This window comes from Puma concolor, chromosome C2, assembly GCF_028749965.1.
Source record: "Puma concolor isolate L17-30 chromosome C2, mPumCon1.1.hap2, whole genome shotgun sequence".
NCBI lineage: Eukaryota > Metazoa > Chordata > Mammalia > Carnivora > Felidae > Puma > Puma concolor.
The window spans coordinates 88,490,037-88,515,501 of record NC_141675.1 but is presented as its reverse complement, the minus strand read 5'-3'; the positions used below and the strand labels follow the sequence as shown (position 1 = coordinate 88,515,501).

The following is a 25,465-nucleotide window of genomic DNA, read 5'->3' as shown; positions in this document are numbered from 1 at the left end:
GAAAGTATATTTTTGTACGGATGCTATTTAATGAATACTTAAGTGTTCAACACTGTTAGATTCTGTGAGAAACAAACGCACAATTATTTATGTGGCTGAGGTTTTCTGGAAAAGGTTTTATGGATTTAAGTCGTGTATAAGCAGGGTCTCAAAGAAAGTCTAAGTGGTTAAATAGGTATAAAGATAACAGCCGATGAAGAAGTGACACCATCACATTTCACTTTAACTCAAGTCTTCCTAGAAATCCAAACTTTATTGTTGACTTCCATACAGTTTGAACTAGAAGGGAAGAAAAAAGTGAAATGGGAAAGAGGAGAAGGGAGGAGAGTGTAGAAAGAAGGGAAGGGGAAAAAGTGAGCCAAAAAAGAACTCTCTTAAAATTAATTTAATGAACATTTATTGAGTAGCTAAGTTGCATGAGGCACTGGCAGGGTTTTACAGTTGAGGAAAGTCTTAAGGTTAATTGCCCACAACTTTTAAGAGACTAAAAAGCACTGAGATGTGTTATCAGCTAGGCCTTGTAGCATATTCTCTGCCAGAGATACTCATCTCTTTGGAGTGGCTTTGATACAGGTGGAATAACTGCTCTATAATTGGAATGATTCCATAGAGTTACACCAAGAAGTCAGACAAAATGACCTGAAGAATTCCTTTCTGACTAATTTTAGGGGCCTATGAGCCTTTATTTTACTTTAAAAAAATGGGTTTTTTTAAATTACAGCTTCTTTTCTTTTTTTCTAAGTGTTGATTTTTGAGAGAGAGAGAGAGAGAAAGAAGTGTGAGCAGGGGAGGGGCAGAGAGAGAGAGACACAAAATCTGAAGCAGACTCCAGGCTCTGAGCTGTCAGCACAGAGCCCGATGTGGGGCTCAACCCCACAGACCTGCCGAGGCACCCGGAGGGGCCTATGATCCTTTAAACTGTATTTGTTTTTTATTGTGGATGATCTTGACCAATTTCTGCTTTGTTTCTTTCAATACTTAGAATTTACTCTGCCCAGCTTACGTGGTAAGACTAAAATTGGTTGGTATTTAGAGAAACCGAGATCTCTGATAAAGCACTGCATTTTGATTACTAGTTGTGTTTGCTTGCTGTGCTGTCAGCTAACTGATCATCTCTCTGTGAAATGACTCATGATGTGTCTGATTCTTTTCAAACAATGAAATGTTATGCCCTGACTAAAACCTTCCCAAAACTTCCCATGGCACTTGGAATACAATTCAAACTTAATAGCGCCTGAGGTCCCGCATGGTTCCTTCTTACCTACCTCTCCAACCTCATCCTGTCCCACTCTCAACTGTTGCTGGGATAGTCTCTAGAGTTTTCTTTCAGTCCCTGGGATGTATCCAGGTTTTTCGTGCCTCAGGACTTGGGCATTTATTTTTCCTTTTTCTCAGAATCTTCCTTGACCCCACTTTTCATGTGACATACATACTTACCCTTCAGGTGTCAGATTTAACATTCTCTTCTCAAAGAATTCTTCTTATTTATTTTTTATATACATGTATTAAAATGTACATATTTTACATTTTAATGTAAATTAAAATGCACATTTTAATGGGGCAGAGAGAGACAGGGAGAGAGAGAATACCAAGCAGGCTCCACCCTGTCAGTGCAGAGCCCAGTGTGAGGCTAGAACTCATGAACCATGAGATTATGACCTGAGCTGAAATCAAGAGTCAAGTGGTTAACTGACTGAGCCACCCAGGTGCCCCAGAGAATCCTTTTTAGACCATCCAATCTAATGTAGGTCTCCTTTATTCTTTTCTCTCATGAGAAAATGTTGCTCTATTCTTTAATAGTGTTTTGCACCTTAAGAAAAGTTTACATACCTTGCACCTTTAAAAACGTTTTTGCTTTTGTTTTTAAAATATTTTATCTTTAAGTAATTCTGTACGCAATGTGGGGTTCGAGCTCACAACCCCAAGATCAAGAGTCACATGCTCCACCAACTGAGCCTGCCACACGCCTCAAAAAGTTTTTTAAAAAAATATTTATTTATTTTCGAGAGAGAAAGGGAGAAAACACAAGCTGAGAGGGGCAGAGAGTGAGGGGGACAGAGGATCCAAAGCAGGCTCAGCACTGTCAGTGCAGAGCCTGATGCAGGGCTCAAACTCATGAACCATGAGATCATGACCTGAGCCAAAGTCAGATGCTTAACTGACTGAGCCACTCAGGCACACCCAAAAAGTTTGTTTTTAATCACATCTCTATCACTAGATGGTAAAGTCTATGAGGGCAAGGACCATGTCTATTAGATCTCCACTGTTTACCTTAGTATGATACTGAATGAATTTTTTAAAAAAATTTATTTTAAAGAGAGAGAGAGCACATGAGTCGGGGAGAGGGGCAGAGGGAGAGAGAATCTTAAGCAGGCTCCATGCTGAGTGTAGAGCCTGACACGGGGCTTGATCCTACAATTCTGAGATCATGATTTCAGCTGTAATCAAGAGTTGGACCCTTGGGGCACCCAGGTGGCTCAGTTGGTTAAGTGTCCAACTTTGGTTCAGGTCATGATCTCACGGTTTGTAGGTTTGAGCCCTGTGTTAGGCTCTGTGCTGACAGCTCAGAGCCTGGAGCCTGCTCCAGAATCTGTGTCTCCCTCTTTCTCTGCCCCTCCCCTGCTTGTGTGTGTCACTTGCTCTCTCTCAAAAATAAACACGAAAAGAATTTTAAAAAAGAGTTGGACTCTCAACTGACTGAGCCACCCAGGTGCCCCTGAATATTTTTTTAATGAATATTGAAACCTTAAAATTGCCAAGCACTTTGTGACCTGGAAAGAATTTTCATATATCCTCCATTCAATTTCTTATAATCACTTGCTAAGATATACCAGGCAAGGCAGATGTTAATGCTTTTATGTTATAGAAGGTAAGACTTAGAGAGTTTAACTGACTTGGCCAGGTTACCATATCTGTTGAGGGCTTGCATGGGAAGACAGTTCTTTTGATCATTTAGATCAGTGCTCTTTCTCCCACAATGAGATAGTAATGGGAAATCTTTGTAGATACAAAGATATATACCCAAATAGTGTACTTAGGAAAGAATCTCACAGTCCTGGTGCTAACTTATCTTTCATTTTCATTTATACTATCCCTGATTATTGGCTAACTTTCCTGTAGTGAGATGGCAGAAAAATGGATCCAGTTCCTTGTTGATTTATAAATACAGAAGGTAGGCTTTAGCCACTGGCTGAACTGAATGGAAGTAGAATGTATTTTAATTTAGAAGCCTGGTCTTACCTCTACAGAGTCGGAATGAATATATTGCTCACCTCAAGGACCAGTTGCAAGAGATGAAGGCAAAAACCAACCTGGAGAATCGCTATATGAAGAGAAACACTGAGCTGCAGATCTCCCAGACCCAGAAGAAATGTAACAGAACAGAGGAGCTCTTGCTGGAAGAGATAGAGGTAATCACTGCTACATTAAGAATGAACACAGTAGGTGGCATTTGGGCTGTCACTCCTCATACTGCTTCACCTAACAGAGGAGGAAGGGCTCCTCTGTTGATCTTTGCTCTATCTTTCCTGCAGCTCTCACATTTGAGATTAAAAATAAAAACAGAATGAAGCGCCCCAAAACAAGATACTTATTGTGAGTTTTTGCTGCTGCCTTCTTTACCCAACAAGTACCTTTTATCCCCCATTAAGAAATATAAAATCGGGGCTCCTGAATGGCTCAATTGGTTAAGCATCTGACTTCCTCTCAGGTCACGATCTCAGTTTGTGAGTTCAAGCCCAGCATAGGGCTCTACGCTGTCAACTTCAGATCCTCTGTCTCCCTCTCTCTCTCTGACCCTCCCCTGCTCCCACACACTCCCTCTCGCTCTCTCTCAAAAATAAATAAACATTAAAACGTATATATAAAATCAAGGGGTGGCTCAGTTGGTTAAGCTTTCATGACCTTTGATTTTGGCTCTTGTGAGATTAAGCCTGACACAGAGGATGGAGCCTGCTTGGGATTCTCTCTCTGCCCCTCCCCGACTTCTGCACACACACGCATGCTCTCTCTCTCAAAATAAATAAATAAACTTAAAAAAAAGGAGAAAGAAATATAAAATCAAGCGTGCTGAGATTCATTCAAACCTAAATTTTAGAGATGGGAAATCCCACTGGAAAAATACCAGGAGAAACAAACAAGGGGTAGACCCTCATTAGAAAAGGAAGACTAAATGACTAAAAGAACAATAGGTAGGTGAGAAGGAGCAAACATTAGTAGTGTCATCCATGTTCAGGAGGACTGCTTTCTCTGGTCCCTCACTTATTTGAAAACTTCCTCGATGGGTGTGGTATATGACTCTGACTGCAAACTTCTTGCACTCTGGAATTTCCTTTTTGAGACCTAAGAACACTGTGCCCTTGAAACATTTTTCTCTCCTTAAATGACATCACTTTCCAGGCAACTGGATTATGGTTCTTATGTCCTGGACACTGGCATGTGTTCAGCATAATGCCCAACACATGGCTCAGCACCATCCATGAACACAAATTGGGTTAAAGGGAACTGATTTGTTGCCCCAGAGTGATGTGGTAGGATTCTTGGGACTCCAGTTGGTAAAGAAAACCTGAAATACTGTCACAGCTACAACTCTAATCTTGAGAACTTCTCATTCCAAACCCTACTGGCAAGAATTCCTGATATTGGTTTATTTTCACAGAAACTAAGGTTGAAAACGGAAGAAGAGAATCGGATTCATATGGAAATTGAAACATTCCTTAGAAAGGAGCAGCAGGTAGGTCACCAAAAGTTTTCTGTCCTCTGATTTATTTGTGTTCCACTTACAAAAAAATCAAGGGTGGCAAAAAAAATCTTTTTAAGGAGAGAAAAAATTTTTAAATGTTTATTTATTTTTGAGAAAGAGAGAGAGACAGAGAGAGACAGAGTGTGAGAAGGGGAGGGGCAGAGAGACAGGGAGACACAGAATCTGAAGCAGGCTCCAGGCTCTGAACTGTCAGCACAGAGCCTGATGCGGGGCTTGAACTCATGAACCACGAGACCATGACCTGAGCCTGAGGCTTACTTAACCAACTGAGCCACACAGGCACCCCGGAAAGAAATTTTTTAAGGAGTAAAAAATCAACCATAATTCTACCAGCCTAGTGAATGAATTGTAGCCCATGTCTTGTTTCACAGTTATCCACATGAATGAATATTTTATAAAGCTGTAATTTGAGTACAGGTTAAATATTTTATCTTCTGCCTTTATCATTTAGCATTATAAAATTTGCTCCTAGATTCCTCATAGTCATAATTTTAAAATAAAATTTACTGATTTTTAAAATTATAAAAATAACATACTCCTAGTTGAGGGAAGATTTTTTCTTTAATATGAAATTTATTGTCAAATTGGTTTCCATACAACACCCAGTGCTCATCCCAGCACTTTCAACAATTGCCAAATCATGGAAAGAGCCTAAATGTCCATCAACTGATGAATGGATAAAGAAACCGTGATTTATATACACAATGGAATACTACGTGGCAATGGGAAGATTGTTTTTTAATCGTCAATCGCTTTTTCACTCATTTTTTCATGTTATTACATTATCTTCATAAAATAATTTAAAATAGTTTTATAATGTTCTACTGAATGGTCATGCCCTAGTTTACTTATTACCCTTTATTTGGGATATTTATATTATTTCCAAGGTTTCATTATTATATATAATGCAGTAATGAAAGCTTTGCCCAAATAACTGTTTTCTTTCATTGCAATTATTTACTAAAGGTGAATCTCAAGTTTGAGAGTATTATGTCAGAGAGACTAGTATTTTGTTTTGTTTTTTTTTTGTTTTTTGCCTCTTGTTTTATTTTATTCTTTTAAAGTTTTTATTTAAATTCTAGTTAGTTAACATGTGGTGTAATATTGGTTTCAGGAATAGAATTTAGTAATTCTTCACTTGTATACAATACCTAGTGCTCACCACAACAAGTGCCCTCCTTAATGCCCATCACCCATTTAGCCTATCCCCTGCCCACCTCTCCTCCAGCAACCCTAAGTCTGGGTCTTTTATGTTTTCTTCCCTCTCTCTTTTTCCCCTTCCCCTATGTTCATATGTTTTGTTTCTTAAATTCCATAGAAGTGAAATCATATGGTATTTGCCTTTCTCTGAATGCCTTATTTCACTTAGCATAACACACTCTAGCTCCATCCACATCATTCCAAATGGCAAGATTTCATTCTTTTTGATATCTGAATATTATTCCAATGTATACATACCACATCTTCTTTATCCATTCATCACTTTCCGTAATTTGGCTGTTGTTGATAATGCTACTAAAAACATTGGGGGTGCATGTGCCCCTTCAAATAAGTATTTTTGTATCCTTTGGGTAAATACCTAGTAGTGCAATTGCTGGGTCATAGGGTAGTTCTATTTTTAACATTTTGAGAAACATCCATACTGTTTTCCAGAGTAGAAAACACCAGTTTGCCTTTCCACCAATTGTATAAGAGGGTTCCCCTTTCTCCACATCCTCTCCAACAAATGTTGTTTCCTGTGTTGTTAATTTTAACCATTCTGACAGGTGTGAGGTAGTATCTCATTGTGGTTTTGATTTGTATTTCCCTGATGTTGAGTGATATGGAGCATCTTTTAATGTGTTAGCCATTTGGATATCTTCTTTGGGAAAATGTCTATTCATATCTTCTGCCCATTTCTTAACTAGATTATTTGTTCTTTGGGTGTTAAGTTTGATAAGTTCTTTATAGATTTTGGATAGTACTCCTTTATCAGATATGTCATTTGCAAGTATCTTCTCCCATTGTTGCCTTTTAGTTTTGCTGATTGTTTCCTTCTCTGTGCAGAACCTTTTTAACTTGATGAGGTCCCAGTAGTTCATTTTTGCTTTCGTGCTTTTGTTTCCCTAGCTTCCAGAGATGTGTCTAATAAGAATATGCTACAGGTGAGGTCAAAGAGATTGCTGCCTGTGTTCTCCTCTAGGATTTTGATGGCTTCCTGTCTCACATTTAGGTCTTTCATCCATTTTGAACTTATTTTTGTATATGGTGTAAGAAAAGTCCAGTTTTCCCAACACCAATTGTTGAAGAGACTGTCTTTTTGCCATTTGGTATTCTTTCCTGCTTTGTTGGAGATTAGTTGACCATATAGCTATGGAACCAATTCTGGGTTTTCTCTTATGTTCCACTGATCTATGTGCAGAGACTGGTATTTTGGGACTCTTGATAAATATTGCTAATACGTTCTAATCTACACTACCATCACTAATGTGAATTGCTGACACTAATTTCAAGGTATCCTCAACCACACTAGACATTTTACATATTTTTAAAGTGCTAATTTAATGAGTTGTCTTATTTTGCTTCCTTTTGCTAATAGAATTGACCATTTTTTCATATATTTACTTATTCATCTTATTTCTTCTTGTGTGAATTATATGTGACTGAAATGGTTTTAATTAATAATTATAATACTAATAATCAACTAAGATGTGTGGAGTTTTTCAAAATATCTCTGTTGGATGAATAAGGAAAAAAGATTCAGTTTGCCTTTGAGAAAGCTAATGGATTTTCAGTAAACAGTTCCAAATTTGTGGTGAAAGAATAGAATTTATAGATTCTATCTCACAGGACTTTACTGAAAAAAAAAATTGGTAGGCTCTTAGGAACAGGGTTTTATACCCCAGCAATTTAAGATTATGTACCATGGTGGCACTTGGGTGGCTCAGTCAGTTGAGTGTCTGATTCTTGATTTCGGCTCAGGCCATGGTCTCCCAGTTTGTGGGTTCGAGCCCCACTTTGGGCTGTGTGCTGACAGTGTGGAGCCTGCTTTGGATCTTCTCTCTTTTCCCCTTTCTCTCTCTCTCTCTCTCTCTCTCTCAAAAAAAAAAAAAAAGAATATGGATCTCTCTCTCTCCCCCCTCTTTCTCTTTCTCTCTCAAAAAACAAAACAAAACAAAAAAGATTATGTGTCATGTTACCTGTTCAACTCTTAGATGCATAGCTAGCACGTGTTTAATAATCAGATGAGTTGGTGGATAGATGGATAATGGATGGATGAAGTCAGTGTTTCCTAGATATTCAGCCCAATAACACAAGTAATATATAAATACTTTTCAATTAAAATTTGAAACAGCACAGGGTCACCTGGGTGGCTCAGTTGGTTGTGTCCAACTCTTGATTTCGGTTCAGGTCATGATGCTACAGGTCGTGGGTTCAAGCCCTGTGTCAGGCTCTGAGCTGATAGCACAGAGACTGCTTGGGATCCTCACTGCCCCTCCCCTGCTCACGCTCTCTAAATAAATAAATATTTAAAAAAGTAAATAAAATTTGAAACATAGATTTTAAAAAGTGAAAGCTCTCTTAATCACTCCTCATTCCAAGATTTCTTCCACATCTTTTTCTTTCATATACATACTTGTGTATGTACCTAAATACTTAACCTTAACTTGAACAAAGCCTTTGCCTCTAAACCAGTGTGAAAAAACCTCCGGAAGTAATTTGCTTTTACCTGGCAGGGCCAACAGTACACCCTCACAGGCTCACATCAGGGCCATGTCAGTTCTCCTGTTCTCTGCTATAATGTGGTCTGCAGAGATACTGCTTGCTTTGACTTTCTATAAAGCACTGTAGTTGTCCACTGTGTTATGTTGATTGTATCTGATGAACAGGAATTGGCAAGGACTTTGGATGCCTTAGTAAGACATATGAATGAGAAGGTGGGAGAGAAACTATTTTTGGTACCAATTTTGTAACATGGTTCAGTTAGGTGACAGAAACCACAGCAGTCATTTCAGCAGGGAACACTTAACAAAAGAATCATTAACTGATAATAAGGGACTGGCTACAAAGAAAGGATAAAAGAGAACTCTAAAGAACATCTTAGGGCTGAAGGACAGTATCCAAGGAAGAAATAAACAGAGATGTTTGCTTTGTTGCCTGGGGTCCGAGCAGGATCATAGCTAGTGGGATAAACCTGGCAAGCAGGAACTGTGGACTGATTGGTAAGCAAGAATCCTCCTGTTGTACCAACAAAACTTGTTGGTGAACAAGTGGCATAAATGTCCCACGCACATGCTACTGCCAGCCCTGCCCCAGGAACAACGATGAAGCACAGTGGAATCAAGGAGCAGCTCCCTCCCTCATGTCCCTCCAGCGACCTCTACTGACAAAATTTAGCATTATGCCAGCTGGCAAAAGAGAACTGTTTACAGCAAGCATCCAGGTTGACAAAACTGGCTGGTGAAGGATGCATTTTAGAGTTGAGAGGCAATAAATTGATAACTGGCATGAATGGGGATTGTATGAAGTGTACCCTGTAGGCTTATGGTAGATAAACGTTTATCAAGTTAAGGAAGTTTCCTTTTGGTCTTGCTGAGTTTGTTTGTTTTTTAATCTAGAATGAGTATTCAAGTTTTATGAGATGGATTTTTTTCATCCATTGAGATGATACGGGCTTTTAATTTTTTAATAAAGTAAAATATATTAATAGATTTATTGATGTTGAGTCATTTTTAAATTCTTGGGATAGGGGCACCTGGGTGGCTCAGTTAGTTAAACATCCAACTTTTGCTCAGGTCATGATCTTGCAATTCATGAGTTTGAGCCCCGTTGGGCTCTGTGCTGACAGCTTGGAGCCTGGAGCCTGCTTCAGATTGTGTCTCCCTCTCTCTCTGCCTCTTCCTCCGTTCACACACAGACACAGACACACACACACACACACACACACACACTCTCTCTCTCTCTCTCTCTCTCAAAAATAACATAAAAAATTTCTTTTAAAAAATAAATAAGTTCTTGAGTTAAACCCTACTTGTTCTTAATATATTATTCTTTTACCAGACTGCTAGATTGATTTGTAGATTTTTATTTTGTATTTATATATTCCATAAACAAGGTTGACCTTTGGATTTATTTTTTGGTGTTCTTTATGTTGCTATCAGTTATGCTAGTTTAGCAGCTTGAGTTGGGAAGCTTTCTATCTTTTTATGCTCTGAAACCTAAAAATATAAATAAAGCAAATAGATTATTATCTGTTCCTTCAAACTTTGGTAAACTTTAGTCGTAGACAGTCTTGTCTGGGTATCATCTTCAAGGGGAGAAGTTTGGCTACTTTTTTTTTTTTTTTTTTTTTTTTTGCTATTGAATCCATTTATTTTTTAACAAGCATTTTCTCTGCAAGAATTTTTACTGACACTGACAGCAAAATGTGAGAGAGAGGCCTGAAGAATAAGGAAAGAGAAATCACACTTAGAGTCAAATTTAAAAAGCTGCATTTTTAAAGATTATAGAGTTCAACAGGAATGTTTTTTGGTATTCTTATTGAAATAACTTCCCAGCAAATTGAAGCATGGATACATCTGTAAGACACAAACATCGCTTCCTCATTTTACAGATACGATTATAAGGATTACTACTGTTGGTTCATTCTCAGTAGGGTGTTCCCACGAAGCGGATTTAAGGGCAGAGAACATAGCAGGAAAATAGGGGATACAAGTTGGACCATACAGACTGAGGCTGGCTTAGAGAGGCTATTTCAGACCTCTGAGACCAATCTTTTTCTTTAGCTTTTTAAATTTTTTAGATGTTTATTGATGTTTTCACGTAAAGAGTCTCTTTTTGAGTCATTTTTGGTAACTTATGCCTTCCTAGAAATGATTTGTTTTATCTAAACATTCATTTCAAATTTATTAGTATAAAAATATGCTCCAAAGTCTCTTACAATTTAAAATTTTCCTTTATTTCTATAGTTATCATTTTCATCTTTATTTTTAAAAAATTGTACCTTTTCTCCCTTTTTCTTGCTGAGATTTGTCAAACTTTTGACCATTTTATTGGTCTTCACAAAAACTATCTTTTGGCTTTATCGAGCAAATCTTTTCCCTTTCACAGTGGTTTTTGCTTTAATTTTCAGTAATTATTTTCTTATACTTCTTTCGAGCTTATGTTGCTAATCTTTTCTAGTTTCTTAAAAGCTCAATTCACCTATTTTCAAATTTTATTATTTTCTACTATACGCATGTAACCCAACATATTTTCTGACTACTGTTTGGCTGCAGTATACAGGTTTTGATACATAATGCTTACGTTGTCATTTTTTTCCAAATAATTTTTTTAAGTGTTTATTTATTTTGAGAGAGAAATAGAACGTGCATGAGCACGAGTGGGGCAGGAGCAGGGATAAAGGTATAGAGAGAGTCCCAAGTAGGCTCCGTGCTGTCAGCACAAAGGCAGATGCAGGGCTCGATCTCACAGACCCCAAGAGATCATGACCTGAGCCGAAATCAAGAGTTGGATACTCACCTAATTGAGCCACCCAGGTGCCCCTTCCCTTCTAAATAATTTTTAATTTATTTATTTCTCCCCAACATTTTATTATTAGTATTTCCAAACATACACAGAGTTAAAAGAATTCTACAGTGACCACTCAATAGTGGTAGATTCTACCATTAACATTTTTTTCTTGCTTCATCACAGATCTATACATCCTTCCTCCATTAATCCACCTTACCTTTTTCACGCCTTTAAATAAATTATAGGCATTATAATTTGTTATTTCCTTAACCCATGAGTTATTTAAAAGTGTATTTCTTTTTTTTTTTTTTTGAAGTTCACTTTGAGAGAGAGCATGCATGAGTGGCAGAGGGGCTGGGCAGGGGGAGAATCCCAAGCAGGCAGAACATAGCAGTTTGATGCAGTCATGTCTGTCTTTAACATCTTTCTAACCCTTGTTAACACATTTTTTAAAGTTTATTTTGAGAGAGAGAGCGTGGGGGAGGGGCAGAGAAAGGGCGCGTGAGAGAATCCTAAGCAGGCTCTGCACTGTCAGCGCAGAGCCCTATGGGGGGCTTGATCTCATGACCCTGAGATCATGACCTGAGCCAAAAGCAAGAGTAGAAATCAAGTTGGTTGCTTAACTGACTGAGCCACCCAGGTGCCCCTAGGCTGTCTTTCTATTGCTTACGGCAACACTTTGAGGTCTACACTCCTACTGTCTTCCGTTGTGGTCTCAGAATGTAAAACGTAAGATTCGTGCCTGCTGGAATCTGTTGAGCCCTTATTTAGGCTTAATATATGCTCAAGTTACATGAATATTCCATGGGTATTTGAAAAGAATGTGTATTCTTTGTTAGGTACAAGTTTTGTATAAATGTCTAACAGTCTGTCAAATTCTTCATATTATTATTTTGATTTACTTGGGCTATTAATTTCAGAGAAGTGTGACAGTCTCCTAAGATCATTGTGGACCTGTCGATTTCTTATATTTCTAATAATGTTTGCTTTATATATTCCAAAATGGCATGAGTATAAAACTTCATAACAGTAATAATAGAGCATGTTTTTCTCAGTATAAAATGTTTTTCTCTTATTTAATATTTTTGGCTTGAGTTCTGTTTTGCCAGATATTAACTGCCAAACCTGCATTCTTTTTGCTTTGATTATATAGTTTTAGCTGTGGTTTTTATAAATACTTCATAGATTGATTTTTAAAAATCTCCTATTTTGATAGGGAAATTTACCTCAATTTGTTTTTATTGTAATTTTTCATTTGTTTCTACTTACTGTTTCCATCCTCTGTTCCCTGCTTTTCAAGCTTTGTTGTTTCTTTCCTTTTGTTGGAATCATGGCATTTTTATTGTTCAATTTCTTGCTCTCTAGTGCAAACTTGTTATTTGCACACCATTTTCACAGTTTCATAATATCTGCATACCACCTGTGTTGTACTGTTTTGTACATAATTACTCACCTAAACAACTATATCAATTTATTTTCAATTAAGATTTTTGTATTATTACTATGAAAGAAAAACCAGTACCATTTGTCGCAAGTAGAAATCAAAATAAATAGAAGTACAATAAATACCAAATGATGTGATTACATTTTAACCAGTTTTTCTTGCCTGCCTGGAGACTCTTCTCTTTTTGTTAAAAAAAGAAAAAGGGGCACCTGGGCAGCTCAGTCAGTTAAGCGTCAAACTCTTGGTATCAGCACAGGTCATGATCTCACGGTTCATAAGATCAAGCCCTGGGCTTGGCTGGCAGCGTTGAGCCTGCTTGGGATTTCCTTTCTGCCCTCCACGCTCACTCTCTCTCAAAAAACGAAACAAAACAAAACAAAAAACTTAGAAAAAAACTGGGGCACCTGGGTGGCTCAGTCAGTTAGGCTCCAACTCTTAATTTTGGCTCAGGTCACAATCTCATGGTTCGAGTTAGAGCCCCAGTCAGGCTCTCTGCTGACAGTGCGGAGCCTGCTTGGGATTCTCTCTCTCCCTCTCTCTGCCCCTCCCTGTCTCTCTCCCTCTCTCTCTCAAAATAAACTTTAAAAAATGTGTTAACAAGAGTTTGAAAGATGTTAAAGACATGACTGCATCAAACTGGTATGTTCTCTTTAACTTAATCAGAATGATTAGTTGAATCATATTTTTTAAAAATCCCATGTAAGTGTACCACCTAAAGTCTCCTTCTTGAGGTACTTCAAGTATGTGACCTAGGGGTTTGGAAGTTATACATTCTGTGCTTGGAGTGGTAACCCTTAGCATTTGAACATACATATTTATACTTTACTCTTCTTCTTAAGTCTAGTTAATATCTGTATCTTCTTGTCTTTATTAAAGCAAAGCTTTCACTTACCTCTTCTTTTCCTCTTCTATGTCCCATGGTGAAATCATTCCTTATATGTTTCCTTTCTACAAATGAGAGAAGTGAAGCTTTAGAGAATTTAACTTATTTGAGTGCCAGAGTTGGGAGCTGAACCTAGGCAGTCTGCCTTCAGAACCTGTCTGTGCTCCTTCCATGAGACTACACTGCCTAATTTGGGATTTTAGTTACAGATTATGATTTAATTTTAAAAAGTATATTATGTAGCTTAAATATACATTTTATTGTTTCTCCCACATACTATCTCTTTCATTTTACTTGGCTAAAATATACTCTTGAGCAACTCTTTTAGAAAGACCAGTTATGTTCTTTCTTTCTGTCACATTTGAATGCAAGGTTGGCTAGGTTATAGAATCTTAGATTCACATTGATTAGTTTTTAGGAATCTGAAGACATTGTACCCTTCCCAACTGGTATTTACTGTTATTAATCAAAGAGATGTCTGATGCCATCCCTTATCCTTCAGAATTTTCTACCTATCTTTTATTCCTTTCCAATTTCCCTCATCCAGACACCTGGAAGGGCCTCTTCCCCCTGTTTTTAAATTGAGTAATCATATTAAATATACAAATATTAAGCATATAGTTTGATGAGCATTTACATATATAAACTCCTGGAACCACCACCACCCAGATAAGCACATTTACAACATTCCAGAAATTTCCCTCGTGCCCCCTTCCCAATCAAATAAAGCAAGCCACCCCTAGAAGGAGCCACGATTCTGACTTTTATCACGAGAGAAAAGTTTTGCCTGTTCTTGAACCTTATATAAATGATTTCATACAGTATATAAGGTTTTGTGCCTGGTGGGAGCCATGTTTTAATGTTCTTTCCAAACAGAAACTTGAGGAGAAGCTAGAGTTCTGGATGGAGAAATTTGATAAGGACACAGAAATGAAACAGAATGAACTAAATGCTCTCAAATCTGCTAAGGCCAGTGACTTAGCACACCTTCAAGACCTTGCAAAAATGGTAAGGAAACAGTCTCGATAGTGTAAGACTGAGCACCAAGGAGTGGGTGGTAGCCGAGCTATAGTAGGTGGGTACTGCTGTTTCTGGTGACAAAGTGGAGGTGTGCCTGTAAATCACTGAGAGGCTATCCTGTGATGATGATGGTAACAACATCGATGATGGGGACAGTGTTGGCAGCAGCTAACACTTACATGGTGCTTGCTCTGTCCCAGGCACTTTACTAGTATTTCACATTTATAAACTATTTAATGCTCACAACAACCTCTTGAGATAGATACTAATTTATCATTTCTATTTTATGGTCTCTGAAGATAATCTGTAAATTATGATTTTTAAAAAGCTCTGATTATGGTTTCATCATTGAATAAATGTAAAATTTCCCAAATTTCTCTTTTAAAAGGTGGCTGCTGCTATTTGTATGCATACATTCTAGGAGCTAAAAAAATTACATTATTTTGAGGTCACTAATCACACACCAAGTTAGTATTTCATTTTTATGCAAGACTATGCAAATTTGAATTATTCAAACTGAAAAAAATGGGGGGGGGTACAATTATAAAGTTAATATACGAGTATTTACCATTTAGGAATCCAGTAAACTTTTTTTTCTTTGGTTTATCTTTAGATTTGGCAAGCTTTATGTTCAAATTTTATATTAAAAGTGCAGGGCTGGCTGGGCCACACCTTGCCAAGACAGTCTTATAACCTACGATTAATGTCTACTTTTATAGATAAGGGAGTTTGAACAGGTCATCATTGAAGATCGGATAGAAAAGGAGAAGACCAGGAAGAAGATAGAACAGGATCACTTGGAACTCAAGAGCGTCTTACAGGTAGAAAGCCAGAACTGACATCTTAGGGCACCTTCAATCCCATAGCTGGCCTAACACTGAGGAACACAAAGTATCTCTCCTTTGTTATGAAGCATGGATGGGAGATCTATAAGGAAGCATGGCTTTTTGTTATTATTGGAATTTGACTATAGTCCTCGGTGCAGGGAGAGAGCTAACATAGCAAAGGACACATCCCCGCCTCTTAATCAGGGAGGAAAGTGGTGGTTAGCAGGGGAAGCTGGAGCTAGAACTTGTGCCCAGAGGTCAAATTTAAGAATACTATTAATAATCGAAACAGCTCTTGGAGGAGCCTCTTGTTCTTCTTCTTTTTTAAATTTATTTTTTCAGGTAAGCTCTGCCCGCAGTGTGGGGCTTGAACTCAAGACCTGAAGATCAAGAGTCACATGCTCTACTGATTGAGCCAGCCAGGTGCCCCTAGAGGAGCTTCTTAAAATTCTATTTATAGAAATTAGCCCAGCCTATCTTCTAGGTTCTGATGAGCTATTTTCAAAAAAGGTATAGGGAATAAAGAGCAGTTTAGAAAAAAAAGATTAACATTAGTTTTATATGGACTTGTGAATATTAGTGATGTTGAAACTGGTAGGTCAGATTCTGGGGAATATTTTCAAGCAAAAATAACATCAGCTGGATCCAAACTGTTGTTGAGAGGATTGCCCTGCTCTCTGAAAGAAGTGTGTCTGCTGAGAGAGATCCTACAGTGTGTAAACAGTAGTTTGTGATGTATATTATGGGGTAGATAAGAAAGTAAGCTTTAAAGTACATTCAGAACCAGGTATCCAAACCCAAATATGAGCTTTCCATTAGGAGAGTGTCAGATGTACAGTTAGCAAGGATTTATTGAGCTTCTATGGTGTTTCCTATTTGGCAGGATTCCTTGATTTACAGCAAAAATGTAAAGACTAGCTGAAGACCACCTTTGTTTTCACTAATGGATTTGCTTCCAGTTTTTAGGGCTTAGTCTGATTTTGAAGTAGCGCAGACTGTATTCAGAACAGTTGTGTCTATGACTAAAATATTCAAGAGAGCTATCGAGATCCTTTTTGGAAGAGGATCCCTTAATCAATCCTTTAATCAATCACTGAAGCCAAGAAATGCACCAGGGAGCCTATTGAAGCCATCTAAATTATCTGTACGTTTTTGACTGAATGCTTACTTTTGCCTGTGTCCCAGCTAACATCCCTGTTGGATCAAATGGTTTAGATGTGGGGAACTTGGCCGTTCATAAAGAGAAACAGTACAAGGGAGTCAGGTTTTTAAGTGTAAAGGAAAAGACTGGCCTTATCAGATTCCTTTTCTTTATTTTCAGTCCTTGAGAACTTTAGATTCTGTGGCTTAAGCTCTGGGTCCTGCACCGCAGGGCAGCATTGCTGTAGGTACAGCAGGCATGGCCGCTTCCATGTTTCAGACAGACACCGTTCTTCAGACAGAAGTAACCTTAGGAAAAAACAACTCCCTTCTGCAGAAAGGATGCAGCTTATCAGGCAAGCTATAAATTGTACTCACTCCCCCTTTCTCTTCTAGCTCCAGGCCTGGTGGCGAGGCACTATGGTACGGAGGGAACTTGGTGGTTTCAAAATGCCTAAGAAGGACAAAGATGATATCAAGGATTCCAAAGGTAAAGGCAAAGACAAGAACAAGCGGAGAGGCAAGAAAAAGTGACATTCTCTTGCCTTTTCCTCTGGTATTCTGGAGCTGGGAAGGTGGACTTGAAAACATTTTACCAGCGCAGAGAACTCATCTACAGGTTGTTTCTTATTTGGACATTTCCAGGTGCTGCCTGGTGTTTTCACTTTGCCTGTTGTATTAGTTTGCAAACCCTGAATTAGGACTATACTGTTGACTTAGGGCTTCTTTTGAGAAACTTTTGGTGGGAAGTATTTCTAGGAGGCTTATGAAGATTCTTCTTGCTCTTTCTTACTAGAAAAAAGTCAAGGGCTTAGTTATTGTGATGCATTAAAACTCCAGTAATTTCTGTAATGTTCCTGATTCTATCATTTGTCTACAGTGAAAAAACTCTTTATGAGCAAAAGTGTTCAGTCAGAATTCCAAGACGATGCTTATAAAGTGTCTAGCATAATATAGACACAGTGAAGTTCCACAGGTTGGTTCCTTTCTGCCTTTTAGATTTGTTATCACTTTAGTGTTTTTGTTGGGGTGGTGGCAGCATGGAATATGTATCTTACTATAAGCTGCTTCAGTTCCTTTTCTGGGAAATAGGTAGGGATATAAATTATAAATTAAAAAGATAAATAATGAATTAGAATAAACAGATACGAGATGTTAGGGTGTACAACCCACACACAGTAAAGTTGGGGGACACAGGCCTGCTGGAAGACTAGCTTGGAGAGATTTTCGATCATGAGACACCAGGGTCTATGCCTGCTTTGCTTCCTCAACAATTTTCACCTTGCAGGATATTAAGACTAAAACAGTAAGGATAATCCAATCAGAATGTCTTGGGGTGCTAAAGCTTTCCCTACAGCATAGTTGGTAATTTATGAGAGAAAAGTGTCCAAATATCACATGTATTTCATGAATTAAGCCTTATATGTGATTCCAAATATAGGGAAATACTGATATCTGTACTTCCTTAGAGTAAAACAAACAAACAAACAAACAAACAAACAAACTGATCTCAAGGGCCTGTTATGAGGACCCAGTTTCTACTGATGTTCCTTCGGGGAATTAAATACCCTTTCATTTTAGCCAAGGAAATCATGCTTTAGGTATGAACATTTTCTTTTTTTTTTTTTTTAATTTTTTTTTTTTCAACGTTTATTTATTTTTGGGACAGAGAGAGACAGAGCATGAACGGGGGAGGGGCAGAGAGAGAGGGAGACACAGAATCGGAAACAGGCTCCAGGCTCTGAGCCATCAGCCCAGAGCCTGACGCGGGGCTCGAACTCCTGGACCGCGAGATCGTGACCTGGTTGAAGTCGGACGTTTAACCGACTGCGCCACCCAGGCGCCCCAGGTATGAACATTTTCAAATCAGCCTTTATTTCACGCTATTGAAGTGTTGGCTTTTATTTTAATGTCAACGTGTAAGGTGGCATACAGGCAATTTAAAATAACATACATGATATTGACATATTTATACTTAGAACTTATGCATTATATTTACAGACACACAAATATAGGACAATGTTTTACAAAATCTTTCACTAATTACATGTTTACAACATTTTCAGAAACAAAATGAAATCTGCTGTAAACCATCTCACTGCAATACTTATATAAAAAGGGTTCTAAATATCCATGTTTTCCTTCATTTCTATAACGATTTTAAGCGCTTAGTTGTTAAAAATTCATCATACTCGTCAGCACAGTCACACATCATTAGTCACTGCTGAGCTGTAGCAAGTAAGAGAAATCAGACTCCTCGATTAGCTGTAAGGCTGTATTTTAAAAAGCTATTAAAGAAAGTGACCTGCTAAGAAGCCCCTTACTCTGTTCTAGCTAAATACAAAGGCCTCTCCGCCCATAAGTTATTTCCAGAGACCTGGCTGACTTACGATGTCCGTAGCTGGCAGGGGCCCTGCTGGGCGGGCACTTTAGCCTTTTCTCTGTTCACACTTCAAGCACTGGGCTGGTCACCGCTTCAGTAGGAAGCTCACAAATGGTCAGGTGGAACCGTTACAACATCATCTTCATCTTACACTGCAGTCTAGCAAGGCTAAATGTGAAATTTTCTTTCCAGTTTTTTTTAAGTACATACAAAACACTGAATACAAAAATTTTTCAACAAAACCATCATGAAATGTTTCTGCATCTTGACAAAGGAAAGAAATTCAATATGCTTGATATTTTTCTTTCATTATCAACCAAAACTGTACACAATTTTTTTCTAGCAATTCAAATATAAATTTGAATTAGTTTGATAAGAATACATTAATAAGGTTTCACGTTATGTGTGAAATGTGAAATAAGTGGAAATTTCCATTTATTCATATGGGATAATTAGTTGCAAATGTCCCAAATGTTGTATTATGTATGTCTTCTGGGGTTATTCTTGCATAGTAGGTGACAAAACAGTCCTGTTCTTTGCTGAGTTTCAAATGACTTCTATTATTCAGAGATTGTACTGAGGTTTAATGTTGACTAGGATAAATACCTATAGTGTAAAAATGCACACAAATTCTAAACAAGTCCCAATTGGTGGGTATGTTTGGAACTGTAAATATAATGGGGTCTGGCTCTAAACACTTAAAAGACATTTTACTTTTGTTCTGTAAGAACAGTGAAGGACTGGGTTTTGAGCTCAGATGCTTTATGTTCTTTAATATTAAACTTGGACAAAGTGGTAATGTTCTGCTGAATTTGTTTCCCTGTGAGAACAGGGAGAAAACATTATTTTGACCGGATACTCCATGATTTTCCTTTTAGATGCTGCATTCACGTGATAGAGAACATTTTGCTCAAATGCATGCATTGGTAAAGTAAATCCAGAACAATTCACAACCCCGGATAACTAGTATCTTCACTAAGTCTATTTACCCGGTTTATAAAGGCAGTGAATACCAAAAGATATGCTGACAACTAAAAGGGGTTCAAAATACAGGGTAAGAAAGACCCTAGTGGCTTAAACCTGAACAAAGGCTCCCAGCTTTGTTACATGAGATCTTGGGCCCTTTCACTTGGCCCATGATTGAGTAAAGAAGGCACGAGTGGTAGAGTTAGATGAACTAGATACACAGCACGCTGTTTTTTAAGATGCCACAGGTGGCTTGATTCAGCCACGGAAACTGGCTTGATTCAGCCACGGAAACCAGCTGTTACCTGAAAGAAATTAAGAAACTTGGTTTTTCCTTTATTTCCTTTGCTTTGTTTTCATAATCTTCCATTAGTCAGGGAGCCGGAAGTGTATTCTGCTGTGGGTGGAAGGTGTGTGCAGGTCCAGGTATCCCGGGAGCAGCATGGGGGGAAGAGGATGGGAGGGCTCAATGCAAATGGTGAGTAGTGCCTGTTACCAGCCTAAGGATTTGGAACCTGTGTGGAGGGTGCTGTTTATAAAGCGTGGAGAATAGCAGGATGTCACACAGAACCAAGCTTTAAGTGGTGGCGGCCAGTCTGCGTAGGGGGGTGGCCTATGACTCTGGCCTTATATACAACTTAACTCTGAAATGGTTTTACTACATAAAAATCTAGGCCTTCTACATTATATTTGTTCTGCCTGGACATAAGTATTTTGTCCAAAAAACCCAGTTCTGTTATTTTTGTCTTGCCTTGCACAGACAGTCCAAATAATCTTAATATATAGCTTCTGATTTTAAATGTGGCTGACAGAGTGGAGTCATTACTCCCCACATCATACAAATATCTAGATTGAGACAGTGGTCTCTACCACATCTGTTGAAAATGCAGATACCCAGGCCTCGCTTTAGACCTACCAAATGAGACTCTGCATTTTAACAAATGCTCCAGGAGATTCTAATGAACAACCAGTTTTGGAAACCAGAGGACTCCAGAAACAGGAAACAGGTAAAGATAATAGCATGTCTGTGCTTTCAGGGGAGCTAAATAGCCTTTTGAGGAGTTTCTTTCTGGTATGTGAGACAAGCCTACTCTCTAGGAAAGCACAGCCAGTTTAGGCTTCAGAGTTGCGTTCTCAGTAATGACAGAATTAAGTTTCGTTTGTGAAAACCAACCGTGTCTTCCTAAACAGTTCAATGGAAACGAATATAACCTCCCCTAAAATGGAGGCATGAAGCAAAATATTCCTGTTAGGAATCATGGAAACAGTCCTTTTTAAGAACACTTAAGAGCTTTGTTTAAGCAGACGGCTGGCAGCAGCAATCGCGTCCTGCTCCGGTTTGGCCAGGCCAACGCCCAGGTGCTGGGGGTCCTTACACAGCAGATGACGGGTGCTGCTGCTTGGGGGGGGCAAGTGCCAGGAGAGCCTGGACCGTCACCGCAACCTGGCTCAAACCTTTCTCTTCTAAAATGTGGAGAGGCAAACATAATTGCTCCTGAAATGGAACGACGTAACATAAAAACAAACAAAAGAGAAAACAGGATGAACATCAACAAACTAAAAAGAAAAAATAAGCATCTCTTCTCTCCCTCATAATAGTCAACTGAGATATGAAGAGTCAGTCTGGGAAACTGGCCTCTGTTAACAGGAGTTACACAGAGATGGTGCCTGACACCGTCACTTTATTAAAACAACTAAAAGTACAAACGGACCATTTTGAAAACTGGGGTAAGGACAAGTTACATACACTTCTACATACAACAGAGGATAACAAAATACTATGGAGTAAAAGCAACATCCTTCATTCCTGATACATAAAAGATCAATGCAGATCAGTAAAATGAGGTGGAGAAAATGGAAAAGCAGTTCCAAGTTACCAGATGGCTCAGGCCTGACAGATAGGACACTGTAGGAGAAAGTGCTCTGGAAATCATACACCAAAGGAATGCAAGATAGTTTCCTGCCAGAAGCCAGACTGCTTGCAGGAAGGATGCCCACCAGCTGTGTTATAGAAGAAATGGAAGTATTTCATATCTTGGTATTTAATGGATTAAATTATGCTGGAGATCTATGATGTGAGTTTAGTCAGGAATACCTCAATCACCATATATTTGAAAAGTGTTCATATGTTTGCTTAAGGAAGTTAAAAACTTCTACTGTGTTTGCCTCATTAACGTTTGGTTAAGCCTTTCTTGAGAGAGAAAAAGGCAGGGTTTAAGGATAACACCTATCATTGGTGTTTCTTTTAAGATTAAATATTCAGAAAAACAGACACTGCTCTCACAAAGGACAAAAAGTAGAATTCTGGTCCCACTAAAAAGGAGACTACACATATTTATTAAAAAAGATAACTGGACTTTTCAATGGCACTTACTGTATTAGGAAGTTTTACAAAATAAGTTGCGATAAAAAATATAACATTTATTTTGAACAGTTACTGGTACTTGTGCTTAAAACTTTAATACTTATCCTGATAAAACAAGGTAATTGCAATCTTTTGACCTTATAAAACTACCAACTCTGTATAAATACTTTGAGTACCACTGCCAATACAGATGAACTATTCTAAAATGAACCTGCAGGGTGTTTTGCTCTTGGGGAAGCATAGTTTCTCTGAGGCCAATTCCCTGATCCCTTCTCCATAGTGCCCCACACTGCTGCCTGCGGTTTAGACATTCCCTCAGAGGCTTATGCTTTCCAGATGCGCATTTACCTGCCAGCCAGCTTGGAGGGAACGCTGTGTGCTCTGAAGAGAATGTACAACTACCCCCCTACAAGACCACGTGTTTTATCTTCTAAAGGGACAAAACTCCACAAAACCGAATGGTCTTTGACTCCGAGACATCTTAAAAATAGAACAAAGCAAGCCTTCCAAACTCTGGAAGGCACCACTACTATATAAAACTGGTTTTCAACACAGTGGTCAGGTCAATATTTCAGCATTAATAGTAAACAGTTTTTTAATGTGTTAAAGAACTGTCCCATTTAATATGTAAGAAAACCAAAGCAATCACACCCTCAGGCTGACTTCTACAACAAGGTGTTATGTTTCCTGCAATTCCCCTTCATATTTGAGTTCAGTAGATTCCTGAATGTTCAGAAACCCTATTTATGAGAACTAGAATCTGAATGCAATCATGAAGTAGTTTCAAGCATTAAGGCCAGCAGCTTACATATTTAGGACATCCTGAAGACGATAAAACTCACTGCCTTGGGTACAGAGCAGAGACCGCTGCCTGATACTTTACCTGTTCTTACTGTTCAGATACAACCTCCTGAACAGCCTAATTCAGTACAAGTTCACCTATTAAGATGATTCAAGTATACTGTAAATTACATAAATTTCTATTTAAATTATAAATAGGGTTCTAGAGGTGAAGCTAGTTCATTGATAACAAACACAGTAAATCTGGACAGGTGCCTACTCCTGAAAGGTCAGATCCAGACCATCTGCTTGTTGTGAACTATTTTAAATGTACACACTGGGCTCAGAATAGCGATCTAAGGAACCTACCTGATTTTTGGACTGCACGTTCTGATCAAATTAAAATTACTAAGACTAAATGGTCAGTGCTTCCAGATGTGCAGACAGCAAATGGTTACGTGGACCTGTGCCTCACAATACAGGATACCGCAGGATTTTCGGGCACAGCTCAATGCAGAGATCTTAGTGACCAGCTGCCTCCTCAACTGGAGAGGGTGCAACTATTTTCTTTATGAGCAGTTGTTGAAGACGTTGGAAAAATGGCCACTTGGGAATTTTATTACGTCATATTATATCCTAAGTCTTATTCTAAGAGCAGGTGCAGGATTGTATCAGAGGCACCTCAGCACTTGTGATAAGAGGAAAAAGGACACAGGCCAGGAGAATGGACAAATCACCAGGAGAAAAAACGCTGGTGTTTTGCTCTGTCAGCAATCATCAATGCTTACTAATGTGATGGACTGTTCATCTGGACATATGGGGACAGGATTTATCTCCTTTACTGGTTGGCTGTTTGATAGCCAGGAAAAAAAAAAAAAAGCATGTATGTAAATACTTGGTAACAAGAAACAAACCTCCTTTACCAAACACAGGAATGAGGTGGAAAATCACTGGAGTGCAATCTTTCAGCTAGAGGGGGAAGATCCCGTAATAAAGCAGACAGAGAGTTAACATTAAAGTACAATAAAATGCCACAAAACCCAACAGCTGGATAGACAGAGAGACAAAACTGGATTCTTCTGAATGTGCCCCAAGAGAAAGTAGTGTTTCAACAGTTCTTTTAACGCTGAGGTTTAGCTGAAGGATGTCAGAAGGGGAACAAAGATTGTCCTGTCCAAAGTGTGAGCAGGAAAGGAAAACAGAAAAACAAAGTCAGTGGTTCAGAAATACAGATTTCAGTATAGAATTCAATATGATCATCTCAGTCATACTCACAGAAACACATCCTAGTAATATTTTTTATTTTGAAGAATGAAAATAAAATGCTAAAAAACAAAACCACCAACACCCCTCTTTGTGCTGAGCTTGCTTTCACTACTAAACAGCAGAATAAAACTGGCTTGTTGGTGACCAGTACGAACACTCAGGAAACTGAACAGAACTGGGTGATGTGAGGCCTACAAATGGTGAGTGAAGTCTATGCCAGGCAACCTCTATCCAGACTCATTTTTCCCTATTAACAAAAAAAGAATGGGCCAGAAAGCAGGACCAAACCTGCACGTGGGCCGAGGAGAGGTAAGTGTTCAGAGAAAGCCCCTCCAGCTCATAGGTGAAGAAATTAAGTAAATAAAAACACAATTGGACTGGAGAACAGGAAAATATTCTTTAACACATAACATATAGTAATTCTAGGACATAAGATACTGGACTCAAATAGACATTTTTATCACCCATTATAGTTTTCTGAATGTAACATACTTAATAAAAGTATAATAATAAAGAGAATACCCACATGTCCAGCCTTATCAGAGGTTTTCAAGAGTCACCTTATTCTTTAGAGTTTCATTCACAACTCATCAACACTTCAAAAGTTATATTGAGAAGGGAAATTGTTCACCTTTATACATATTCTCTGGACATAAAATCTGACAAATATTTGCAATATTAAGTTTTATGTTATACATTTTCAAAAGTGACATTACAAGTCAAACAGAAGTGGGGGTATTTGGGTAAAGATCAGAATGCCCAGACATAGGGGAGGACAAAGGAAGAGGAAGAGGTACAGGTTTCTTCTTTCCTCCTGGGGCAGAGGGACCTGAGGTTAGTTTGAACCTATGAGTTTCTGTATTTATTCATTTTCCTTCACTCTGTTTTAAGCAAATGACTAATTTTTTTTAACAGAAGCAGCATCGTAACAGGAACCCATCTCAGAGTGGTAGTGGTGGTAGTGATGGTGGTCGACACTGGGGTGGAAGGCAGAAGCAGAGAGGAAGAGGTGGCCTCCGGGATTGTCCACTTCCTCTTTCGGGTGGGGAGACTGAGAGGGAGGAAGGATGTGTCAAGAACCTCAGTCTAACCACCCTGGAAAAATACCTAGTCTTTTAAATTTGTATTTTTTCTGTC

General features: G+C 38.5%; 2 protein-coding genes across 13 annotated transcripts in view; one reads left to right on the top strand and one right to left on the bottom strand.

The window, feature by feature from the left end:
• DRC9 (dynein regulatory complex subunit 9) overlaps positions 1-19,750 on the top strand; it is a 55,085-nt gene extending 35,335 nt beyond the window's left edge. For all 3 annotated transcript variants that reach the window (XM_086675156.1, XM_086675157.1, XM_025913784.2), the window contains 6 exons: positions 3,249-3,410; positions 4,658-4,732; positions 14,458-14,589; positions 15,321-15,422; positions 16,965-18,169; positions 18,418-19,750. In XM_086675156.1, the coding sequence (XP_086531282.1) occupies positions 3,249-3,410; positions 4,658-4,732; positions 14,458-14,589; positions 15,321-15,422; positions 16,965-17,102 (609 nt within the window). In that variant the 3' untranslated portion in view covers positions 17,103-18,169; positions 18,418-19,750. The remainder of the gene's footprint in view (positions 1-3,248; positions 3,411-4,657; positions 4,733-14,457; positions 14,590-15,320; positions 15,423-16,964; positions 18,170-18,417) is intronic.
• Positions 14,355-25,465, bottom strand: part of LRCH3 (leucine rich repeats and calponin homology domain containing 3) — a 125,497-nt gene continuing 114,386 nt past the window's right edge. For 6 of the 10 annotated variants that reach the window (XM_086675147.1, XM_086675146.1, XM_086675148.1 and 3 more), the window contains one exon: positions 18,423-24,232. In XM_086675147.1, the coding sequence (XP_086531273.1) occupies positions 24,032-24,232 (201 nt within the window). In that variant the 3' untranslated portion in view covers positions 18,423-24,031. The other 4 variants (XM_086675149.1, XM_086675153.1, XM_086675155.1 and 1 more) reach the window with 3 other exon arrangements.